The sequence below is a fragment of the Oncorhynchus keta genome, chromosome 22, assembly GCF_023373465.1.
Source record: "Oncorhynchus keta strain PuntledgeMale-10-30-2019 chromosome 22, Oket_V2, whole genome shotgun sequence".
NCBI classification, from domain to species: domain Eukaryota; kingdom Metazoa; phylum Chordata; class Actinopteri; order Salmoniformes; family Salmonidae; genus Oncorhynchus; species Oncorhynchus keta.
In genome coordinates, this window is record NC_068442.1 from 28,390,705 (window position 1) to 28,417,458 (window position 26,754).

A 26,754-nucleotide genomic window follows, 5' to 3' on the forward strand; every position below is an offset into this window, starting at 1 on the left:
TAGTTCGCAGAAAAGTCACAACTAGGTGAAACGCTATGTCAGTTATTTACGCCGACATTGTGGATAACAGAGCAAAAGGCTCCAAACAGAAAAATGACAATTCACATGCTATGGCAGAATAATAAACACTGACCAGTCCATCTCGACAACACAATTATCATGTTATTTACAAAATGTACGTTTCGAAAGATATATACGACGCTCAACCGAACAATCAGGTTACATTTTGTGTAATACGCAATTAATTTGTAACGTAAACTCGTACATCGCCTTGGTCCGTACAATTGCCCTTATTTTAGCGCCCCCAAAACGTAATACTTCCAGATCAACTGTAATGTCAATACCATCGCAAAGCACAATTTCTCCCCTTTCCAACATAATCAATTACATGTCCTAAACGCTGCCCGTTTCTGCATAATTCAAGCAGGCAATGAGCCCCGTCGGGTCTTTTTAAAAATGGCGGGTGGGGAAGTGAAACTAATGCTTGATGGTGAGAAGGAGTGATGTTGAGTGGGAAAATTGCTTTTTTTACTCGATCTGTCCAACTTTATCGCCTCTAAAATGTAAGTAAAACACTATAAAGTGTTTTTATATAATGTGTCATTACATACCTATTTGAAGGTTTGTGTCGAATTTGAATCAGAATTTTAGGGCGGTGCTAAAGTGATCTTAGACGTAAGCGGCGGCTTTGAGAATGATGATCACATGCAATGATGACCAAAAAATGACTAGGTATCCCCCTTACACAGTCATTGTCCAGTTCTTGTTTTTAAACGATGAGAGAAGTGCTACACCTGGTGGAGAGATTGTAAGACAGAAATAGTTGCTTTATGCGTGCTGTACATTACGATATGACACGTCACGATGTAACGGAGGGTCCGTTTTTTTCAACTTTTCTCCAATACTATAGAGCCATTACCATGTCGATCAACTCTTGAATAGAAACCTAGTTCACACCCCCGATTTTGAAGTCAACACAGTCGCTACAGTCCCATTAGTTTTCTTTGTATCCTTGTTTGAATGTCGCGGTTACGCATATTTGTACATTTACGTTATATACAGGGTGAAACTAATGACAGCAAAATCGTCTAAATGTTACTTACAAGCCAGAATGTTTAATAAAATTACATTTGAACTTACTCTACCGGTTGTCCGGTGGTGTTTACCAGACTTTTTCAAGCACGGGTCCTGCAGTAGAAATTTCTGGCACATGCAAAATCATAGTCTTCTATGATTTTGGCGATCCCCACAATTTAATGTGCATCCCACAACCTACTATGCGGGATGGAAATATGAGTCCCCCAAAACTGAACTCCCAAAAAAGAAATCCAACAACTTTCTGTTAAAAATCAATAAAACAGATCTGAATCCTACACAGACTCCAGCGGAACCTGGGAGGGCGGGTCTTCCGCCGCCAGTACTTCTTGCATGTCTTCCGATGTAAAATCCTTGAGTCCCAAAAACCTTTCTGCTGCAGCCACAATAATGTGCCGTTTGTTCGGCTTCTTTGAGACTTGTGCTGTACAGTTTGACTGGAAATGAACGCAACAAAATACACTTTAAAAAAAATATATTTTTTAAATTATTCCACAACAATACAACACGGCAAGAGTAAGTACTACGAGAAAAGGTAAATCACCCCCCCCCCTAAAAAAAATACATTAAAACAATGGCAAAATACAAATTAGTTAAATTGGAATAGTAATAATAATGACTAAATAAGACAAATGACAAGAGATACCAACATATGCACAAAGCAATATAAACAGTACATTACAGAGAGACAATAGCTACATTGATCTACAAGCTCACATCCACCAACCTCAATGGAAGTGTTTCCATATAGTCCAGGAAGGGTTGCCATATTTTCAGAAAGTAGTTGAATTGATTTCTTAAAGCATAGGTAATCGTCTCCATAGGAATACACTTACTCATTTCAGAGAGACATCTTGTAATTAGGAGAGGGGAATCCGATTTCCATGTCAATGCAACACATTTTCTGGCAAGGGCGATTTTTCTGTAAATTTGATTTTGAAATTATTCCTCAAAATTACATTTGAAGTTACCCAGAATGCATATTTCAGGGTCAAGTGGGACAGGGACCTCTATAATAAAGACCAGGGTGTCACAAACATCATGCCAGAAGGCTTGTCATTTAGTACACTGCCAAGTAGAATGCAAAAAAGCGCCTTCTGTTTTTCCACATCTAAAACACATTTCTGAAATTTCAAGTTTATATCTACAGTGAGGCAAAAAAAATGTTTAGTCAGCCACCAATTGTGCAAGTTCTCCCACTTAAAAAGATGAGGCCTGTAATTTTCATCATAGGTACAGTTCAACTATGACAGACAAAATGAGAGAAAAAAATCCAGAAAATCACATTGTAGGATTTTAAATTTATTTATTTCTATATTATGGTGGAAAGTAAGTATTTGGTCAATAACAAAAGTTTCTCAATACTTTGTTATATACCCTTTGTTGGCAATGACAGGTCAAACGTTTTCTGTAAGTTTTCACACACTGTTGCTGGTATTTTGGCCCATTCCTCCATGCAGATCTCCTTTAGAGCAGTGCTGTTTTGGGGCTGTTGTTGGGCAACACGGACTTTCAACTCCCTCCAAAGATTTTCTATGGGGTTGAGATCTGTAGACTGGCTAGGCCACTCCAGGACCTTGAAATGCTTCTTACGAAGCCACTCCTTCGTTGCCCGGGCGGTGTGTTTGGGATCATTGTCATGCTGAAAGACCCAACCACGTTTCATCTTCAATGCCCTTGCTGATGGAAGGAGGTTTTCACTCAAAATCTCACGATACATGGCCCCATTCATTCTTTCCTTTACACGGATCAGTCATCCTGGTCCCTTTGCAGAAAAACCCAAAGCATGATGTTTCCACCCCCATGCTTCACAGTAAGTATGGTGTTCTTTGGATGCAACTCGGCATTCTTTGTCTTCCAAACACGACGAGTTGAGTTTTTACCAAAAAGGTATATTTTGGTTTCATCTGACTATATGACATTCTCCCAACCTTCTTCTGGATCATCCAAATGCTCTCTAGCCAACTTCAGACGGGCCTGGACATGTACTGGCTTAAGCAGGGGGACACGTCTGGCACTGCAAGATTTGAGTCCCTGGTGGCGTAGTGTGTTACTGATGGTAGGCTTTGTTACTTTGGTCCCAGCTCTCTGCAGGTCATTCACTAGGTCCCCCCCGTGTGGTTCTGGGATTTTTGCTCACTGTTCTTGTGATCATTTTGACCCCACGGGGTGAGATCTTGCGTGGATCCCCAGATCGAGGGAGATTATCAGTGGTCTTGTATGTCTTCCATTTCTTAATAATTGCTCCCACAGTTGATTTCTTCAAACCAAGCTGCTTACTTATTGCAGATTGTCTTCCCAGCCTGGTGCAGGTCTACAATTTTGTTTCTGGTGTCCTTTGACAGCTCTTTGGTCTTGGCCATAGTGGAGTTTTGAAGTGTGACTGTTTGAGGTTGTGGACATGTGTCTTTTATACTGATAAAAATTTCAAACAGGTGCCATTAATACATACAGGTAATGAATGAGTGGAGGACAGAGGAGCCTCTTAAAGAAGAAGTTACAGGTCTGTGAGAGCCAGAAATCTTGCTTGTTTGCAGGTGACCAAATACTAATTTTCCACCATAATTTGCTAATAAATTCATTAAAAATCCTACAATGTGATATTCCGGATTTCTTTTTCTCATTTTGTCTGACATATTTGAAGTGCACCTATGATGAAAATTACAGGCAAATCTCATCTTTTTAAGTGGGAGAACTTGCACAATTGGTGGCTGACTAAATACTTTTTTGCCCCACTGTATAAGTCTAGATTTGATGGTCGCTCACACACTATCTTGGCATAAGTCTGACCATAGCCCCTCATGAATTGTAGTATTCAAATCAGATTCCCATCGCTCTCTCGTTATGTACATCTAGTTTTGGGCATTGTTGCAATAGCAATGAGTACTCTCTGGATTTAAATATATGTGTCATTGTTATCATGGAGTAGTTCTATTTTTGATAGGTTTGGTAAAGTCATCTGAGTTTTTTTTAACTGTAAATAACAAAATAAATGATTATTGGACAACTGGCATTTCTTTTATAGTTGCTCAAATGACATAAGTACCCCATTTATATAACAATGTTCTAAATCTGTTATTCCCTTCTCATGCCGCTGTTGAAACATGTTGTTATCCAAGATCATTGGCAGGAGTCTGTTTTGCCACCGGGGTGTTTTGGGTGACAAGTCTCGTTTCATACCAATATCTTACTAAATTGATGGTACAGGGATTGATAGTTTTTGTTTATATAGTATTGGGGTTCCACTTGTACATAATATTACTCCCAACTAGAGGTCAACCGATTAATCGGCATGGCTGTTAAATTAGGGCCGATTTTAAGTTTTCATAACAATCGGTAATCAGCCTTTTTGTACGCACCGATTATGGCCGATTACATTGCAATCCACGAGGAGACTGTGGCAGGCTGACCACCTGTTACGCAAGTGCAGCATCAAAATTACCTTGTGGCTGCAAGGAGCCAAGGTAAGTTGCTAGCTAGCATTAAACTTACCTTGTAAAAAAGCAATCAATCTTCACATAATTACTAGTTAACTACACATGGTTGATGATATTACTAAGTTAACTAGCTTGTTCTGCGTTGCATATAATCAATGTGGTGCCTGTTAATTTATCATCGAATCATAGCCTACTTTAACTTGATGATTTAACAAAAACGCATTTGCGAACTTCCTGCATCAAGATGCATGCAACTACGCAATGACCGCTGAATCTAACCCAGCGCGCACATGCCCCCTTGGCACGATGAGCAACTAGGCTGGCTAGCTAACTAGTGTGGAAAGCCTAGAATAACTGATTTTGATGACTGCCCACAACAACATCGGGAGTCTGTGTATTAGAATCCCGATATTGTGTCCCAGGCTAACAACACTAATACGAATTACACATTTAAGAATCAGTTTGTTTACAGGTACAAAGCAAGCTAGCACTTTAGCAAGCTAACTATAGCTAAGCTAGTGGCATGCAACGGCAGGTTCATAACTAGTTGTAACGCAGTCTGACTGAGCAGTGGTAGGCAGCAGCAGGCTCGTAAGCATTCATTCAAACAGCAGCTCTTAGCAATGCTGGGATGCACAGCGCTGTTTATGACTTCAAGCCTATCAACTCCCGAGATTAGGCTGGCAATACTAAAGTGCCTATAAGAACATCCAATAGTCAAAGGTATATGAAATACAAATGTTATAGAGAAATAGTCCTATAATTCCTATAATAACTACAACCTAAAACTTCTTAACTGGGAATATTAAAGACTCATGTTAAAAGGAACCACCAGCTTTCATATGTTCTCATGGTCTGAGCAAGGCACTTAAACTTGAGCTTTTTTACATGGCACATATTGCACTTTTACTTTCTTCTCCAACACTGTGTTTTTGCATTATTTAAACCAAATTGAACATGTTTCATTATTTATTTGAGACTAAATGGTTTTTATTTATGTATTATATTAAGTTTAAAAAAAGTTAATTGTTCATTCAGTATTGTTGTAATTGTCATTTATTATAAAATCCAAATAAAGGACCAAATAAAATCTGATACCAATTATATATATATATATATATATATATATATATATATATATATATGATACCGATTATTGGATATATAATTAAAACCTTTCCACTAGTGTACAGTTACTGTGCCTCCCAATACCTAGAATGTTGTATTCAAATCTACAGCTAAAATCCGAATTGAAAGCTTATATATATAAATAATTGGTATCAGATTTTATTTGGTCCTCCAATAATCGGTATCAGCTTTGAAAAATTTGAAAAATCATCAGTCCACCTCTACTCCCAACCTCTACATTAAGAGCAAACATTTCCATCTCAGTCGAAGATGGGGCTGGTTCATTTTCAAATAGTAATGAAATTAATCTAATTTGCGCTCCCCAATAATACATCTTAAAAATTGTTAGGCGTAGACCTCCTAGACTATAATCCCACGTTAATTTGTCCAGGCTCACCCTTGGGGTTTTGCTCTTCCATACAAATTGTCTTATGGTCTCGTTAAAGAAACTCTTGGGTAGGGATATGGGTAAAGATTGAAATAGGTAGAACGTTCGTCTTACTACAGCTAATTATCCCAAATAATGTGAGAGTCAGATCTGTCAATCTATTCAACTCATCCACCACCTTCTGAACCAAGACAGAGTAGTTAAGCTTGTACAAATTTCTTAAGTCATTATCTACTTTAATTCCTAGACATTTGAACCCCTGTGGCAACCATCTGAAGGGATCCATTTGTTCACAGATGCTATAGTCAAAGCGAGTCAGTGGAAGCATTTCACTTTTGTCCATGTTGACTTTGTAACCTGATATAGAGCTAGCTGTATGTACCCCAAAGCGTCTGTAGTTTTGATGGGTCGGGTCAGAGAGGAACAAAATCATGTAGTTTGCGAACAATGTGATCCTATGCGTTATCTGGCCCACCTGAAAGCCCTTTATGCCAGGATCCGTTCTTATGGCCTCCGCCAGAGGTTCAATGGCTAGCACCAAAAGGAGTGGGGAAAGTGAACAGCCCTGTCTACTACCTCTAAAGATTGGGAATGTGGCTGACATCATGCCATTAGTTTTGATCTTGGCTTGTGGTTTATAGTATAAAGTCTTAGCCCAGTTGACAAACAGAGGACCAAAGTTAAATTTAGCAAGTACCTTGAATAGGTATGGCCACTCCAGCCTATCAAAGGCCTTTTCAGGGTCTAGAGATACTGCTATACTAGGATCGCTCCTCACACTGGCCATGTGAATTACATTGAATAACCTTCGAAATTATTGGTGGAGGATCTTTTCTGTATGAAGCCTGTTTGATCGGTATTAATCAGGTTGGCCAAATATGGTCCTAATCTATTAGCCATCGCCTTAGAAATCGATTTATAGTCATCATTGAGGAGCGAGATCGGCCTATAGGAAGAGCATTGTAGAGTATCTTAATTTTGTATGTGTAACTGTTATAATAGCCGTGGAAAAGGAGTCCGGTAGGCTCTGCGTCTCAGCTGCTAAAGTTAGAACATCCATCGAGTGAAATAAGCAAATCCTTAACTCCTTAAAGCCATCGTCTCCTGGTGATTTGCTGGATTGTAGTGAAAAAATTGCCTTTTCGAGTTCTGTGAAGGGGCAATCTAGTTAGTTTTGGTCTTCCTGTGTGAGGTACGGTAGATCAATAGTAGACAGAAATGTGTCTCATTGCTGGTTCTGTTCCATCAGAAGTGTATAACTTAGAATACTATTGTTTAAATGAATCATTATCTTCCGGGTTGTGAGACACTTGACCGTTCTCTATTTCAATAGAGTTGATGGTTCTCAAATTCTCAGCTTTTTGTGTGTGTTCTCCCCCAATTCATAATTGTAACGGCGTTCTTCGTTTGTCAAGAGAGAGTCGGACCGAAATGCAGCGTGGTTGTTACTCATGTTCTTTAATGAATGAAATGACGATACATGAAATAACTATACAATACAAAACAACAAACGGAACGTGAAACCTAATTACAGCCTATCTGGTGAAACTACAGAGACAGGAACAATCACCCACGAAATACACAGCGAAACCAGGCTACCTAAATACGGTTCCCAATCAGAGACAACGAGAATCACCTGACTCTGATTGAGAACCGCCTCAGGCAGCCAAGCCCATACAACACCCCTACTCAGCCGCAATCCCAATAATAAAAAAAAAACCAATACGAAATACAACAACATAAACCCATGTCACACCCTGGCCTGACCAAATAATTAAAGAAAACACAAAATACTAAGACCAAGGCATGACAATAATGTCTTTCGCTAGTTCTAAGAATAGCCTTTTCAGTTTTGTTATTATATTTTAGTTTTTTATTCACCAATGAGCGAGCGGTATGTTTCTTTAGAGACACATTTTTGGTGTTCTTTTTGTATTAATAAGATTTCATTCTCTAATTCATCCAATTCAGCAGTGCATTTCCTTTTAAGACCTTTGGTATAGGAAATGATTTGACCCCTAAGAAAGGCCTTTTGTGTATCCCAGAGTACAAAACTATTGGGAGAGGACAGTTTGTTTCACAGACAAACATAATTTGGTCTCTGATAAATTGACAAAATTCTGCCAGTTTCAAAAGAGTTGTGTTTAGGCACCATCTATAAGTCCCTTGAACTCCGCCTGGCATCCAAACAGAAAGTGTGAGGGGAGAATGATCTGAGATAGTTCTGGATAAATACTCCGTTTCCACAACTATGGGTTACCTGTGCTGATAGGAGAAAATAATCAATCCAGGTATAAGAGTTAGGTGGGCAAGAGTAGAATGAGTAATCCCTATCTTGTGGGTGGAGCTGTCTCCCTATGTCTTTCATAAATGATAGTGCATTTGGCGGACTTAGTCAATGAGGTTGCTTTAGTTGAGGATCTATCCAGAATCGTGTCCAGACAAAAATGAAAGTCGCCCCAAACTAAGTGTTCCCTGAAATTCCGCTACCTTGAGGAATATATCTTGAATAAAAGTACAATCATAATTAGGTGCATATGCATTAAGCAAGGTCTAATATGCAGAATGCATTCTGCCATGGACCCCTACATAACATCCCAGTGGATCAACAATTGTTTTCGTAACACAGAAGAGTAAATTCTTATTAATCAACACAGCTACTCCCGGTGTCTGTGTTTTATGAAGAGGCAAAGACCTGTCCTACCCATTCCCTCTTTAACCTTTTATGTTCTGCCCCTGTCATTGCCTTCTTTGATCACTTTGAGGATGTGAGCTAGTCTAACTTCTTCCTGAGGTGTCATGGTGATATCTTGGGTTTCCGAGGAGGCCATGGTCAGAGGTTCTTTTTCCGTTGTTTCTTGGTCTGTTTTGGTGCTTCCCTTTCCTTTCTATCTCGTAGGCATATCACCACTCATGGCTACAATGTAGTAATCAGTATGGATAAAGTTATCAAGTTTTAGGATAAGTTTGTTTAAAGATTTATCTGGAGTTCTCGGTCACTTCATTCTAGCTTTGCTGCATCACGTAATCCCCCAAAATACACCCCTTTAACACACCTTTTGTCTGGCAGTAAACATTTACTACCGGCTGTTGTGTATCCACTAGCATCACTTGTTTTCTCAATTTTTCACCTCCACATAGGATATTTGATTGAGCGCTCTAACTTTTGCCACCTCAATTTCCTTCACCCTTGCAAGGCACTCCGGATCATGATCCCCACCACAATTGCAACAACGTTGTCCTTCTACACTCCATTCTTCAGTATACTCTGTTTGTCTACACACACTTGAAACATGGCCAAATCCTTTACAATTCTTACACTGCAGTGGTTTGGGGTGAATGCTCTTACGGCATATCTTACATATCCAAGCTTCACATGCGTAGGTATTTGCTCTTTATCAAAAAACAACAGGACCGAAAGGCTTTCTTCTTTTCTCCATTCACCCAGCAGGTCAGACGCTGGGCACAAACCACGGCAGGAATTCTCTTCAGGTATTCAACGGGTGCTCTACTGCAAAGTTCCAAACGTTCCAAATGTTTTCTGGATTCTTTTGAGGCCCACTGCAATCTTCCTCTGCTCTTCAGAAATACAAATAATCAAAATAAGACCACTCCTGGCCACTCTGAAAGACTCTTTTCCAAGCACATACTTCACCATTTAACACCTCAAACAGGTTTCCCACATATGCATTCTTACTCAACAAACACATCCCAAAAAGAAGCGATTCATTATAATTTACATACGTATCCTCCACTCCAATTTTAGGCAATTTCCTTTTTGTTCCAGTTTGCAATATTACTGTTGTCCATTCAGAACATTCGTCTTCACCAAATTTACTCGACGCGCTGCTTAATTCGAACTCAGTATCCACTTCCGCCATCTTCCCACTACAGCGTTCTGTGCAAAATCAAATGCTTACATACTTCAGTTAATTTGCATGCACTTCAGTCTTGTGCACATGCCTTCGGTCATGAGCAAACTCATGTCTGAAGTCTGCAGGTATTTATACTAAACCAATATATGAACGCAACTATTTCAACGATTTTACTGTGTTCCAGTTCCTAATAAGGAAATCAGTAAATTGTCTAAAACTCATTAGGCCTTAATCTATAAATTTCACATGACTGGGCAGGGGCACAGCCATGGGTGGGCCTGGGAGGGCATAGGCCCACACACTGGGGAGCTAGGCCCAGCCAATCAGAATGAGATTTTCCCCACAAAATCAAATCAAATCAAATCAAATTTATTTATATAGCCCTTCGTACATCAGCTGATATCTCAAAGTGCTGTACAGAAACCCAGCCTAAAACCCCAAACAGCAAACAATGCAGGTGTAAAAGCACGGTGGCTAGGAAAAACTCCCTAGAAAGGCCAAAACCTAGGAAGAAACCTAGAGAGGAACCGGGCTATGTGGGGTGGCCAGTCCTCTTCTGGCTGTGCCGGGTAGAGATTATAACAGAACATGACCAAGATGTTCAAATGTTCATAAATGACCAGCATGGTCGAATAATAATAAGGCAGAACAGTTGAAACTGGAGCAGCAGCACAGTCAGGTGGACTGGGGACAGCAAGGAGCCTTCATGTCAGGTAGTCCTGGGGCACGGTCCTAGGGCTCAGGTCAGTTGAAACTGGAGCAGGAGCATGGCCAGGTGGACTGGGGACAGCAAGGAGTCCTCATGTCAGGTAGTCCTGGGACATGGTCCTAGGGCTCAGGTCCTCCGAGAGAGAGAAAGAAAGAGAGAAGGAGAGAATTAGAGAACGCACACTTAGATTCACACAGGACACCGAATAGGACAGGAGAAGTACTCCAGATATAACAAACTGACCCTAGCCCCCTGACACATAAACTACTGCAGCATAAATACTGGAGGCTGAGACAGGAGGGGTCAGGAGACACTGTGGCCCCATCCGAGGACACCCCGGACAGGGCCAAACAGGAAGGATATAACCCCACCCACTTTGCCAAAGCACATCCCCCACACCACTAGAGGGATATCTTCAACCACCAACTTACCATCCTGAGACAAGGCCGAGTATAGCCCACAAAGATCTCCGCCACGGTACAACCCAAGGGGGGGGCAACCCAGACAGGCCGACCACAACAGTGAATCAACCCACCCAGGTGACGCACCCCCCCAGGGACGGCACGAGAGAGCCCCAGCAAGCCAGTGACTCAGCCCCGTAACAGGGTTAGAGGCAGAGAATCCCAGTGGAAAGAGGGGAACCGGCCAGGCAGAGACAGCAAGGGCGGTTCGTTGCTCCAGAGCCTTTCCGTTCACCTTCCCACTCCTGGGCCAGACTACACTCAATCATATGACCCACTGAAGAGATGAGTCTTCAGTAAAGACTTAAAGGTTGAGACCGAGTTTGCGTCTCTGACATGGGTAGGCAGACCGTTCCATAAAAATGGAGCTCTATAGGAGAAAGCCCTGCCTCCAGCTGTTTGCCTAGAAATTCTAGGGACAATTAGGAGGCCTGCGTCTTGTGACCGTAGCGTACGTGTAGGTATGTACGGCAGGACCAAATCAGAGAGGTAGGTAGGAGCAAGCCCATGTAATGCTTTGTAGGTTAGCAGTAAAACCTTGAAATCAGCCCTTGCTTTGACAGGAAGCCAGTGTAGAGAGGCTAGCACTGGAGTAATATGATCAAATTTTTTGGTTCTAGTCAGGATTCTAGCAGCCGTATTTAGCACTAACTGAAGTTTATTTAGTGCTTTATCCGGGTAGCCGGAAAATAGAGCATTGCAGTAGTCTAACCTAGAAGTGACAAAAGCATGGATTAATTTTTCTGCATCATTTTTGGACAGAAAGTTTCTGATTTTTGCAATGTTACGTAGATGGAAAAAGCTGTCCTCGAAATGGTCTTGATATGTTCTTCAAAAGAGAGATCAGGGTCCAGAGTAACGCCGAGGTCCTTCACAGTTTTATTTGAGACGACTGTACAACCATTAAGATTAATTGTCAGATTCAACAGAAGATCTCTTTGTTTCTTGGGACCTAGAACAAGCATCTCTGTTTTGTCCGAGTTTAATAGTAGAAAGTTTGCAGCCATCAAAAGGGCTTTATTACAGACAGAAATACTCCTCAGTTTCATCGGGTGTCTGGCCTCAGACGATCCCGCAGGTGAAGAAGCCGGATGTGTGGAGGTCCTGGGCTGGTGTGGCTCCACGTGGTCTGCGGTTGTGAAACTGGTTCGAAATACTGCCAAATTTTCTTAAATGACTGGTGGTGGCTTATGGTAGAAAAATAAACATTAAATTCTCTGGCAACAGCTCTGGTGGACATTCCTGCAGTCAGCTTGTCAATTGCATGCTATCTCAACTTGACACCTGTGGCATTGTTATGTGACAAAACTGCACATTTTAGGGTGGCCTTTCTGGCCTTTTATTGTCCCCAGCACAAGGTGCACCTGTTTAATGATGCTGTTTAATCAGCTTCTTGATATGCCACACCTGTCAGGTGGATGGGTTATCTTGGCAAAAGATTTTGCACAACAACTCTAAATGCAATCGTGTGTTAAACAGTTTTGTAAAATAGTCATTTTTATTTATCAACTGGTAATTGAACTGCACATCCCATTCAACATTCAAGTGCATAGGCAACAAGCTATCAGTGCGTCACCCACCACTATACAATGCGAGCTGGAGGCATTATGTATTCCGAAACCTGAATGTTTTCTTTCATATTATGAGCCATGTCTTACCTTGCTTCAAAGTAGCCTTTTGGCTAAATCTGACCATGGAAACTTCAAAGGAGGTACATGAGTTTCAAGTTTGGGGAGGAATACAATTTATCCTACCATTCTGCGTGCCAGTTGATTTTCATATGCACATTTTTGTGGAACAGTTTCATATTGCTTTTGTTTCTCAATCATTTTCACATGGTTAATGATAAAAATATGTTTTCATAACATGAAAATCTAAAAGTTAGTCAACTAATGCGAGATCACCAGCCTCTGCCATTCGGACACATTGATACACCGTGATCCATTGGCGGCTAAAGAAATAAGCTCATGGAACTCAGCCTATAGACCAATGCAGTAGTAGGGGCCTATAACGTTGTTCTGTCACACAGTGGATTGGTTATTATAGAGGGGGATTGTTGGAAAGTTTTTCAAATAGTTGTGAGAAACTTTAGTTTTAATATATTGTCATTCACAATGGATGTTAAAAATAAACACTTTCCTACATTTCTGCACGGCAGGCCAAGGTACTTCTATGCTTGCTCAGGCGCGTGCACTCCCTCAACATTATCAGAACTCGCTCGCCATTATCAGGACAGAGAAACAATGAAACAAGGAATGCGTAAGAATTGGCGGGAGACAGCTGAGAGACTCACTTATTTTGCCACACCTGCCCATGTCTCAACATTTTACTCAAGACACATCTTCACACGTTAGATGCCTTTCACTGACATTTGCAACTCAATCAGATAGGCCTTTTGCCACCCGCCCTGCCCAAATTGCGGGCTTCCCAAATGAGCATAGGCTTAGGATCTTGTGATTTGAAACAATCCACATACATTTTTTATAGAAATTAATGATCCTCGATTCCTCTGTGGCTCAGTCATGCTTTCTGGTGAATTATTTTATTTATTGCTGTATAGGCAGGATATTATATAATTTTGACATTAATTTCCATTTACTTCCTTATTGGACCCACCATTATGCCATTTATCTCCTGTTCTATTGGTGCTCATATCAACTTTCTTTCGTTGTCCAGAACCCAAAGGCACAATCTTGGTTGTTGCATCTTTAGAATCCCCCTCTTTCTAAGTTTCAAACAGATTTTCATCTGTGTCATGTATGAAATCACTATCAGGTGCGCAGGTTTAGAATGGTGTTTTCCTGCGAATTGCATTTTGGTAAGTGTTTGAAAATAGTCCAAATGGGATTCATGTCATTCTGAGCACCTTGGATGGACGCCCTAATGGGTTATGCACCCAATGCATATGCTTACATTTCTCAAAGGGCCAGTAAATTCAAATCTTCCTGGTCACATTGTCCAGCGCCACATCTTCCTAATGGAAACTCTGGTACAGGCGCTCTAAAAAGTTGGATTAACAATACTTTCCTGTGGATTATTAGTCTCAAATTAAAAGCAGGTGAAGGACAAACCGCACAGACAAGCGGTAGAGTAAGTTCAAGTGTAATTTAATGTTGTAAGGAACATTGTGTTGTAAGGAACATTTACATGATTTTGCCGGCGGCATTCTGCCTTCTTCCTACAGTTTTCAACCATTAGCTTAGCCCACGATCACCTCATGTGAACTACAATCCCGACGCTGTGTTTTAACATTTACAAAACATCAATAATCATCACTTGCGATACAGCTTTCGTAACATTTAAAAATATATTTTTTTTAATTAACCAGATCAGCCAGTTGAGAACAAGTTCTCATTTACAACTGCGACCTGGCCAAGATCAAGCAAAGCAGTGCGACACAAGCAGTTACACATGGGATAAACAAACGTACAATAACACAATAGAAAAATCTATATACAGTGTTTACAAATGTAGTAACATTAGAAGTGTAAGGCAATAAATCAAATCAAATTTTATTTATCACATACACATGGTTAGCAGATGTTAGTGCGAGTGTAGCGAAATGCTTGTGCTTCTTGTTCCGACAATGCAGTAATAACCAACAAGTAATCTAGCTAACAATTCCAAAACTACTACCTTATAGACACAAGTGTAAGGGATGAAGAATATGTACATAAAGATATATGAATGAGTGATGGTACCGAGCGGCATAGGCAAGATACAGTAGATGGTATATGAGGTGAGTATGTAAACAAAGTGGAGTAGTTAAAGTGGCTAGTGATACATGTATTACATAAGGATGCAGTAGATGATATAGAGTACAGTATATACGTATACATATGAGATGAATAATGTAGGGTATGTAAACATTATATTAGGTAGCATTGTTTAAAGTGGCTAGTGATATATTTTACATCAATTCCCATTATTAAAGTGGCTGGAGTTGAGTCAGTGTGTTGGCAGCAGCCACTCAATGTTAGTGGTGGCTGTTTAACAGTTTGATGGCCTTGCGATAGAAGCTGTTTTTCAGTCTCTCGGTCCCAGCTTTGATGCACCTGTACTGACCTCGCCTTCTGGATGATAGTGGGGTGAACAGGCAGTGGCTCGGGTGGTTGTTGTCCTTGATGATCTTTATGGCCTTCCTGTGACATCTGGTGGTGTAGGTGTCCTGGAGGGCAGGTAGTTTGCCCCCGGTGATGCGTTGTGCAGACCTCACTACCCTCTGGAGAGCCTTACGGTTGTGGGCGGAGCAGTTGCCGTACCATGCGGTGATACAGCCCGACAGGATGCTCTCGATTGTGCATCTGTAGAAGTTTGTGAGTGCTTTTGGTGACAAGCCAAATTTCTTCAGCCTCCTGAGGTTGAAGAGGCGCTGCTGCGCCTTCTTCACGATGCTGTCTATGTGTACGCCGAGGAACTTAAAACTTACTACCCTCTCCACTACTGTTCCATCGATGTGGATAGGGGGGTGTTCCCTCTGCTGTTTCCTGAAGTCCACAATCATCTCCTTAGTTTTGTTGACGTTGAGTGTGAGGTTATTTTCCTGACACCACACTCCGAGGGCCCTCACCTCCTCCCTGTAGGCCGTCTCATCGTTGTTGGTAATCAAGCCTACCACTGTTGTGTCGTCCGCAAACTTGATGATTGAGTTGGAGGCGTGCGTGGCCACGCAGTCGTGGGTGAACAGGGAGTACAGGAGAGGGCTCAGAACGCACCCTTGTGGGGCCCCAGTGTTGAGGATCAGCGGGGTGGAGATGTTGTTGCCTACCCTCACCACCTGGGGGCGGCCCGTCAGGAAGTCCAGTACCCAGTTGCACAGGGCGGGGTCGAGACCCAGGGTCTCGAGCTTGATGACGAGCTTGGAGGGTACTATGGTGTTGAATGCCGAGCTGTAGTCGATGAACAGCATTCTCACACAGGTATTCCTCTTGTCCAGGTGGGTTAGGGCAGTGTGCAGTGTGGTTGAGATTGCATCGTCTGTGGACCTATTTGGGCGGTAAGCAGATTGGAGTGGGTCTAGGGTGTCAGGTAGGGTGGAGGTGATATGGTCCTTGACTAGTCTCTCAAAGCACTTCATGATGACGGAAGTGAGTGCTACGGGGCGGTAGTCGTTTAGCTCAGTTACCTTAGCTTTCTTGTGAACAGGAACAATGGTGGCCCTCTTGAAGAATGTGGGAACAACAGACTGGGATAGGGATTGATTGAATATGTCCGTAAACACACCAGCCAGCTGGTGTGCGCATGCTCTGAGGGCGCGGCTGGGGATGCCGTCTGGGCCTGCAGCCTTGCGAGGGTTGACACGTTTAAATGTTTTCCTCACGTCAGCTGCAGTGAAGGAGAGTCCGCATGTTTTAGTTGCGGGCAGTGTCATTGGCACTGTATTGTCCTCAAAGCGGGCAAAAAAGTTATTTAGTCTGCCTGGGAGCAAGACATCCTGGTCTGTGACGGTGCTGGTTTTCTTTTTGTAATCCGTGATTGACTGTAGACCCTGCCACATACCTCTTGTGTCTGAGCCGTTGAATTGAGATTTTACTTTGTCTCTATACTGACGCTTAGCTTGTTTGATTGCCTTGCGGAGGGAATAGTTACACTGTTTGTATTCGGTCATGTTTCCAGTCACCTTGCCCTGATTAAAAGCAGTGGTTCGCACTTTCAGTTTCACGCGAATGCTGCCATCAATCCACGGTGTCTGGTTTGGGAATGTTTTAATCGTTGCTATTGGAACGACATCTTCAACGCACGTTCTAATGAACTCGCTCACCGAATCAGCGTATTCGTCAATGTTGTTGTCTGACGCAATACGGAACATATCCCAGTCCACGTGATGGAAGCAGTCTTGGAGTGTAGATTGATTAAATATGCCACAGTGGCGAAATAATTATAATTTAGCATTAACACTGGCGTGATAGATGTGCAGAAGGAGAGATACTGTGGTGCAAAAAAATAAATAACAATATGGGGATGAGGTAGTTAGGTGGACTATTTACAGATGGGCTGTGTACAGGTGCAATGATCGGTAAACTGCTCTGACAGCTGATGCTTAAAGTTAGTGAGGGAGATATAGGACTCAAGCTTCAGTGATTTTTGCAATTCGTTCTAGTCATTGGCAGCAGAGAACTGGAAGGAAAGGCGGCCAAAGGGGGAATAGGTTTTGGGGGTGACCAGTGAAATATACCGCTGGAGCGCGTGCTACGGGTGGGTGCTGCTATGGTGACCAGTGAGCTGAGATAAGGCGGGACTTTGTCTAGCAAAGACCTATAGATTACCTGGAGCCAGTGGATTTGGCGACGAATATGAAGCATGGTCCAGCCAACGAGAGCATACAGGTCGCAGTGGTGGGTAGTATATGGGGCTTTGGTGACAAAACGGATGGCACTGTGATAGACTACATCCTATTTGCTGAGTAGAGTGTTGGAGGCTATTTTGTAAATGACATCGCCAAAGTCAAGGATCGATAGGATGTTCAGTTTTACTAGGGTATGTTTGGCAGCATGAGTGAAGCATGCTTTGTTGTGTATGGCCCTTTTATCAATGAGAGAAAGAATCCTTCAAATAAATAAAAAATACACTTACTGTAGCAGTTTTGCACCAATCCATACAGCTATGGAGCATCCATCTGACGAAACTACACTTCCCGAGTTCCGCTTACACACAGGTGTTCGGAGCATACAAGATGGCTAATTATCACAGATGGTTGCCTCTTGTAACATGGAGATAAGTCTGTGTGGGAACACTAACCTATCAAGGGGTATATCAATTTTACTTTTATTTTTATAAATAATTTCTCGTGATATGAAAGATAAGGTCCTTATGCTTCCAAAACTGTACCGCAAGTGACACGTGTTGGAAGGTGAACCTTAGCCCCAGTCTGAAGTCCTGAGCGCTCTGGAGCAGGTTTTCATCAAGGATCTCTCTGTACTTTGCTCTGTTCATTTTTCCCTCAATTCTGACTCCCAGTCCCTAGCGCTGAAAACATCCCCACAGCATGATGCTGCCACCAATATGCTTCACCGTAGTGATTGTGTTAGGTTTCCTCCAGACATGACGCTTGGCATTCAGGCCAAAGAGTTCAATCTTGGTTTCATCAGACCAGCGAATCTTGTTTGTCATGGTCTGTGAGTCCTTTAGGTGCCTTTTGGCAAACTTCAAGCAGGCTGTCATGTGCCTTTTACTGAGGAGTGGCTTCCGTCTGGCCACTCTACCATAAATGCTTGATTGGTGGAGTACTGAAGAGATGGTTGTCCTTCTGAAAGGTTTTCCCACCTCTACAGAGGAAATCTGAGCTCTGTCAGAGTGACCATTGGGTTCTTTTTTTGCTCAGTTTGGCCGGGGGAGCAAGCTCTAGAAAGAGTCTTGGTGGTTCCGAACTTATTCCATTTAAGAATGATGAAGGCCACTGTTTTTGGGGACCTTCAATCCTGCAGGAAATGGTTTGTTACCCTTCCCCAGATCTGTGCCTCAACACAATCCTGTCTTGGCGCTCTACGGACAATTCCTTCCACCTCATGGCTTTTTTTTTGCTCTGACATGCACTTTCAATTGTGGGACCTTAAATAGACAGCTGTTTGCCTTTCCAAATCATGTCCCATCAATTGAATTTACCACAGGTGGACTCAAATTAAGTTGTAGAAACATCTAAAGGATGAACACTGTAAAACCGATGCACCTAATCTCAATTTTTAGTCTCATAGCAAAGTGTCTGAATACTTATGTAAATAAGGTATTTCTGTTTTTTTATTTTGAAAACATTTGCAAAAATGTCTAAGAACCTGTTTTCAATTTGTCGTCATGGGGAATTGTGTGTAGATTGTTTAGGAACATTTTCTATTTAGTGCATTAGAATAAGGCTGTAACGTAACATAATGTGGAAAAGGTCTAGGAGTCTGAATACTTTCCGACTACACTCTAACACACTATCATGTGATTCAATCTGTTAAAGCCATAAAGACTGCATGTAATTTAATCCAGAATAGTCATTGGTTTTTAACTCAGCCATTCTGTCCCTTAACTTCTAGTGGTTGCCATGGAAGCGGAGGGCTTTGGAGAGCTCCTGCAGCAGGCGGAGCAGCTTGCAGCGGAAACAGAGGCTGTGTCTGAGCTTCCCCATGTTGAGAGGAACCTTCAGGAGATCCAGCAGGCTGGAGAGAGGCTACGTTCCCGCACCTTAACCCGAACGTCGCAAGACGCTGCTGACGTAAAAGCGTATGTTCTCTCTTGTGTATCAGTCAGTCACAGATATTTATTTTATTTTAGAGATGACCCACACATTGAAATCACATGTGACGTGTAGGCCAGTTCCCTTTTTCTAGTAATATCTCATTATTTCCCCTGTAATGAATGAGGCTGATGGTAGTAAGATGCTGAAGTCATCTGCACAAAAGCTTATCATTATGATTGGTTATTTTTCAGATGTCAATACATCTGACTGCGTTTGGACTACTTGCAATTATGTGATCTTGTCACTATAGTGTGTGAAATAGAGGATAGATATGTTTCATCAGTATTTGTACTCTTGGACACCCAGTTTATTGGAGCTATTCTGTTATGGGAGATGTCTTTAAGAACTTATTTATGATGGCAGGTTAATGCTGCTCCCCACATTTCACTGGCATATGAAACGCAGTGTAACTTTGTTATGTTCTGCATTGCAGTGAACTTACTTCATGCTCCTCATGCCCTCGAGCAGTGGTTTCCAAACTTTTTATAGTCCTGTACCCCCTTTAAACATTGAAACTCCAGCTGCGTACCCCCTCTAGCACCAGAGTTGGCTCACTCTCAAATGTTCTTTTTTCGCCATCATTGTAAGCCTGTCACACACACACACACACTATACGATACATTTATTCAACATAAGAATGAGTTTGAGTTTTTGTCACAACCCGGCTTGTGGTAAGTGACAAATAGCTCTTCTAGGACCAGGGCACGAGTAATAATAATCAATAATTTAGCCCTTTTATTTAGCCATCTTACATATAAAAACGTAATTGTTCATCAAAAATTGTTAACTCAACACAGGTTAATGAGAAGGGTGTGCTTGAAAGGATGCACATAACTCTGCAATGGGTTGTATTGGAGAGGCTCTGTCTTAAATCCATATCCACAAACAGTCTGTGCTTGTATTTAGTTTTCATGCTAGTGAGGGCTGAGAATCCACTCTCACATAGGTACGTGTTTGCAAAGGGCATCAGTGTCTTAACAGCACAATTTGCCAAGGCAGGATACTCTTGAGAGCAGCCCTATCCTGATTAAATACAATTTTCACAGAACCGTCTCTCTTGTTCAGATATCGGTAAGTGGACTGGAGGCAAGGCATGAAAGGGATAACGAATCCAGTTGTTTGTGTCATCTGTTTTGGGAAAGTACCTGTGTAATTGCTCACCCAACTCACTCATGTGCTTCGCTATATCACATTTGACATTGTCTGTAAGCTTGAGTTAAGTTGCACACAAAAAAATCATACAATGATGGAAATACCTGTGTGTTTTCCTTGATAATGCAGACAGAAAAGAGCTCCAACTTCTTAATCATAGCCTCAATTTTGTCCCGCACATTGAATCTAGTTGTGGAGAGTCCCTGTAATCCTAGATTCAGATCATTCAGGTGAGGAAAAAACATCACCCAGATAGGCCAGTCATGTGAGAAACTTGTCATCATGCAAGCGGTTAGACTAGTTAAAATTAAAGAACACTTTAAGCTTGTCTCTCAATTTAACAAACCTGTCAATACTCTGCCCCTTGATAACCAGCGCACTTCTGTATGTTATAAAAGTGTTACATGGTCGCTGCCCATATCATTGCATAATGCAGAAAATACATGAGTTCAGGGGCCTTGCTTTAGCCATTTTCACTGTAGTGTCCAAAAATTATTTCAAGCTGTCAGGCATTCCTTTGGCAGCAAGAGCCTCTTGGTGGATGCTGCAGTGTACCCATGTCGGGAGCAACTGCTTGCACGCACGTTACCACTCCACTATGTCTCGCTGTCATGGCTTTTGCACCATCAGTACAGATACAAACATGAGTAGCAGCTATGTTTGGCTACACACGGACCGTGAGTGGAATTCCCACGAGAGAGTAATGGTTAATGTGATTGGATGTTAATCATTTGACTAGGCTACCTGTATTTGACATTGTGTTGTTATTTTGCTGAACATCTAGATGGTTTAATTTTATTTTTGACAGTGAAACTAGGCTACCCAGGCAAAGAAAAAAACTCACCCACATCTATAGCCCTGTTGGAAAATATAAATGAACTGTTTTAAAATGTGAAGAAGAAAATGAATTAGTAAAATGTGAATCACATTTTTATCAGGCGTACCCCAGTTTGGGAATACCTGCTCTAGAGGATACTATACTAAACAAACACAATCTACTCTTCCTCTGTTCCCTGTAGCTCTATCCTCCTAGGTTCCAGAGGCCTGGACATATTCCACATCTCCCAGCGTCTGGAGAGCTTGAGTGCTGCCACCACCTTTGAACCTCTGGAGCCAGTGAAAGACACTGACATCCAGGTATTTATTTCAGACTTTCTCTACGAGTGTGGGGCTACTTTTACATCCACACCTGTTCTCTGGTATGTCACAACCTTCTCTTCTGCGTTTTTCAGAGGCAAGGGCAGCCGGGCAAGTGATGGTAATGAATGTTTTTGAGTTGGTAATGATGCTTTAGTCAAACTGGCAGTTTCATATCTGGTTCTGTTAATGTCACAGCTGAGGTTTACTGCGTAATGATTTTTTTATGCTAATAGGAAACAAGCTGACGGATTCTGTTGGAGGATCATTGCAGTTTCTTATTTTTGGAAGTATTAGAAATGTGTGTCTAGGAAAAGATGTCTGACGTGGATTGTGTCCAAATCTTTACTCATCATTCTGTATATCAAACCCACTGCCTGAAGTGCTGAGAGTTTGCAATTCAAACGCATGCACAAAAGTTAACCCAACGTCCTTTGATTGGATTTGAATCGTCTTTGGTAGATGTCTATGTGATTTACATGTGGGGGTATTGAACTGTCTCTGGTACAGTTGAAGTCTGAAGTTTATATACACCTTAGCCAAATAGATTTAAATTCAGTTTTTCACAATTCCTGGCATTTAATCCCACATTTAATAATTTAACTTCGTAACTGATGTCTTGATGTTGCTTCAAAATATCCACATAATTTTCTTACCTCATGCTGCCATCTATTTTGTGAAGTGCACCAGTCCCTCCTGCAGCAAAGCACCCCCATAACATGATGCTGCCAACCCTGTGCTTCACGGTTGGGATGGTGTTCTTCAGCTTGCAAGCCACCCCCTTTTTCTTCCAAACCTAACAATGGTCATTATGGCCAAACAGTTCTATTTTTGTTTCATCAGACCAGAGGACATTTCTCCAAAAAGTACGACCTTTGTCCTGTCCCCACGTGCAGTTGCAGACTGTAGTCTGGCTTTTTTTATGGTGGTTTTGGAGCAGTGGCTTCTTCCTTGCCGAGCGGCCTTTCAGGTTATGTCGATATAGGACTCGTTTTACTGTGGATATAGATACTTTTGTACCTGTTTCCTCCAGCATCTTCACAAGGTCCTTTGCTGTTCTGGGATTGATTTGCACTTTTTTGCACCAAAGTACGTTCATCTCTAGGAGACAACACATCTCCTTCCTGAGCGGTATGACGGCTGCGTGGTCCCATGGTGTTTATACTTGCATACTATTATTTGTACAGATGAACGTGGTATCTTCAGACATTTTGGAAATTGCTCCCAAGGATGAACCAGACTTGTGGAGGTCTTTTTTTCTGAGGTCTTGGCTGATTTATTTTGATTTTCCCATGCTGTCAAGCAAAGAGGCACTGAGTTTGAAGGTAGGCCTTGAAATACATCCACAGGTACACCTCCAATTGAGTCAAATGATGTCAATTAGCCTATCAGAAGCTTCTATAGCCATAACATCATTTTCTGAATTTTTCCAAGCTCTTTAAAGGTACAGTCAATTTAGCGTATGTAAACTTCTGACCCACTGGAATTGTGATTCAGTTAAATAATCTGTCTGAACAACTGTTGGAAAAGTTACTTGAGTCATGCAAAAAGTAGATGTCCTAACTGACTTGCCAAAACTATAGTTTTTTAAAACTTCTTCGAGAGAGAGCCCCTTTTTTCCCCCTAAAGGACATACCCAAATCTAACTGCCTGTAGCTCAGGCCCCGAAGCAAGGATATGCATATTCTTGTTACCATTTAAAAGGAAACACATGGAAGTTTGTCAATTGAATGTAGAAGAATATAACACACTAGATCTGATAGAAGAAAATACAAAGAATTAACCAACTAGTTTATTTTACCACCATCTTTGAAATGCAAGGGAAAGGCCACTGTTATAGCCATCACTCTTGTAATTCCGACGGTGTCCACAAGACGGCAGCAGTGTGTGTGCAAAGTTTCAGATGGATAACTTGGAGTATGAGTGATCCTCAATACTTTTAGTGTGAAGTCCCCAGGTTCATTTGGGCAAATTGTGAAAAAGACATTCCTATTCCATTTTTCTGCAAGAATATCGTCAAATCTGTTTACTTGGACTTTGCTTAGCTTTTCAAGTATTAGTAGCCATATTATAAGTTCAACATTTGCAAAACAACCAGTTTTCATAACTTCATAACTATGAATATCCTTATTTTTGTCCAAAATGAAAAGGCATGCTGTCGTACAAGGTTAGTACCTAAATTTTACGACATATACATGGTTTCCGGATACTCCCGGGAAGCCCAGCTCATTGGCTATCTAGTTTGCTTTGTTTGACCCGGCTTGGTGCCTATTTGACAAAGATACATTCGTTCAAGTGATGGCCGCCTGCGTCATCGGTGTGCCATGAAGGTGTCACTCTCTGACCAAATATGGTGCCCTATAGGATATACTACACCCCTAATGAAATGGTGAAGTCTTGTTACCTTCTAGGACCTTTGAGGAATAGGTACGAATGTGATTTGACTCGTTCAAACAACATTTAGGTTTTCAAAGATTATTTTCTTTGCAAATTGAAAGAGTGGAAATACAGAATCGATCGTGTGCGCTATATGGACCTTTTTAGGAAATAAAAATGATTTTATCTAACAAAACGACACTTCATGTTATCTCTGGAACCCTTTGGATGATAACTCGGAGCAAAATTTCAGAATGTAAGTACACATTTCACCTTCAGAGGTGAATTTATCAAACCTATTGCGTTGAAGAAAGTGTTTTGATGTTAGGAGCTCTCCTCAAACAATATCATGGCATTTTTTTGTAGTAATAGCTACTGTAAATTAGAAAGTGCAGTTATATTAACAAGAATTTAAGCTTTCAGCCGATATAAGACACTTATGTGCTGACGTTTGTTGTTTCTCTAAAATCTGCTATCTTGACTTAACTCGTGCATGATTTACAACTGTCCCGTTGACGGAATGCCGATTCTTATTTAACAAGACATTTGTTATTGTTGAAAAACAAGTTTTAATGACTCCAACCTATGTGTATGTAAACATGGGGCGGCAGGGTAGCCTAGTGGTTAGAGCGTTGGACTAGTAACCGAAAGGTTGCAAGTTCGAATCCCCGAGCTGACAAGGTACAAATCTGTCGTTCTGCCCCTGAACCCACTGTTCCTAGGCCGTCATTGAAAGTAAGAATTTGTTCTTTAACTGACATGCCTAGTTAGATGTCTATGTGATTTACATTTGGGGGGTATTGCATTACAATACCCCTCAAATCAGAATTAGCCTAATTCCTCTGCCTTAACCAATGAAAAATAGCCCTTCATTAAATATATCCTAAATAAGAGACAGGAGTATCACATGATAAATATCTGTGTAATTTAAAATGGGTAAAATATACATTTGCCTAATTTCTCAGAGCATTTCCAGTAGGAATGATGGTATTAAAAATTGCAGATCAAGATAGTTATTGCTTTCTGAACTTCTGCTCTTAGCCCTGACTCCTAATAATTTAAAAAAAGTTACATGGACAAATTTGTGGATATTTTCATAATAATCAGGGATCAGAAACAACCATACGCTGAGTATACAACATATTAACATATTAACCTCTTTTCCTGACTTAGCTTTCACCTGGTCAGTCTATGATTCTTTATTGATGCCATCTGTTAAATCCACCCCAATCAGTGTAAAATAAGGATTTTGAAGCATTGAGACATGGATTGTGTATGTGTGCTATTCAGAGGGTGAATGGGCAACACAAAAGATTGAAGTGCCTTTGAACGGCGTATGACAGGCGCACTGGTTTGCACAAGTTTTGTGTCAAGAACTGCAACGCTGCTGTTTTTTTCACGCTCAACAGTTTCCTGTCTGTATCATGAATACATTTGGAAACCTGCATCCCTGTAGAACGCTATAGACACCCTGTACAGTCGTGGCCAAAAGTTTTGAGAATGACACAAATGTTAATTTTCACAAAGTCTGCTGCCTCAGTTTGTATGATGGCAATTTGCATATACTTCAGAATGTTATGAAGAGTGATCAGATGAATTGCAATTAATTGCAAAGTCCCTCTTTGCCATGCAAATGAACTGAATCCCCAAAAAACATTTCCACTGCATTTCAGCCCTGACATAAAGGAACCGCTGACATCATTAGATAGCAAATGTTCAGTTTTTCCTGAGATTTTTTGTGCAGGAGAAATCTGTCCGTTTGGCGCGTCACGTTTGGCTACCAAAAAATAAACGAAAATTCAGTTATCCAAACGCCAAACTTTTTTCCAAATGAACTTCATAATATCGACTGAAACATGGCAAACGTTGTTTAGAACCAATCCTCAAGGTGTTTTTCACATATCTCTTCAATGATGTATCGTTCCTGGAAGTATGAGTCTCCTTCTGTATCGCATGGTACAAGGATTGCCACTGGGAATTACGCACCGACTTAGACAAAGGACACCGGACGGCCCCCTGGCAAATGTAGTCTCTTATGGCCAATCTTCCAATGATATGCCTACAAATACGTCACAATGCTGCAGACATCTTGGACGAACGGCAGAGCGCATAAGCTCGTTCACAGCATATTCACAGCCATATAAGGAGACGTTAGTAGAACAGAGCGTCAAAAATCCTGATCATTTCCTGTTTGAAGTTTCATCTTGGTTTCGCCTGTAAGATCAGTTCTGGGGCACTCACAGATAATATCTTTGCAGTTTTGAAAACGTCAGTGTTTTTTTCTTTCCAACGCTGGCAATTATATGCATAGTCGAGCATCTTTTCGTGACAAAATATTGCGCTTAAAACGGGCATGTTTTTTTAATCCAAGAATGAAATAGCACCCCCATAGCTTCAAGAGGTTAACACCGGTGTGAGTGTTGACGAGGACAAGGCTGGAGATCACTCTGTCATGCTGATTGAGTTCAAATAACAGACTGGAAGCTTAAACAGGTGGGTGGTGCTTGGAATCATTGTTCTTCCTCTGTCAACCATGGTTACCTGCAAGGAAACACGTGCCATCATCATTGCTTTGCACAAAAAGGGCTTCACAGGCAAGGATATTGCTGCCAGTAAGATTGCACCTAAATCAACCATTTATCGGATCATTAAGAACTTCAAGGAGAGAGGTTAAATTGTTGTGAAGAAGGCTTCGGGGCGCCCAAGAAAGTCCAACAAGCGCTAGGACCGTCTCCTAAAGTTGATTCAGCTGCGGGATCAGGGCACCACCAGTACAGA

At 41.4% G+C, this 26,754-nt stretch overlaps 1 protein-coding gene across 1 annotated transcript in view; it reads left to right on the forward strand.

The window, feature by feature from the left end:
• The window catches only part of LOC118401283 (nuclear pore complex protein Nup93-like), a 46,633-nt gene that overhangs the window by 514 nt on the left and 19,365 nt on the right, over positions 1-26,754 (forward strand). The window contains exons 2-3 of the mRNA XM_035798666.2: positions 19,109-19,295; positions 21,483-21,600. Coding sequence (XP_035654559.1) covers positions 19,117-19,295; positions 21,483-21,600 — 297 coding nt within the window. The 5' untranslated portion in view covers positions 19,109-19,116. The remainder of the gene's footprint in view (positions 1-19,108; positions 19,296-21,482; positions 21,601-26,754) is intronic.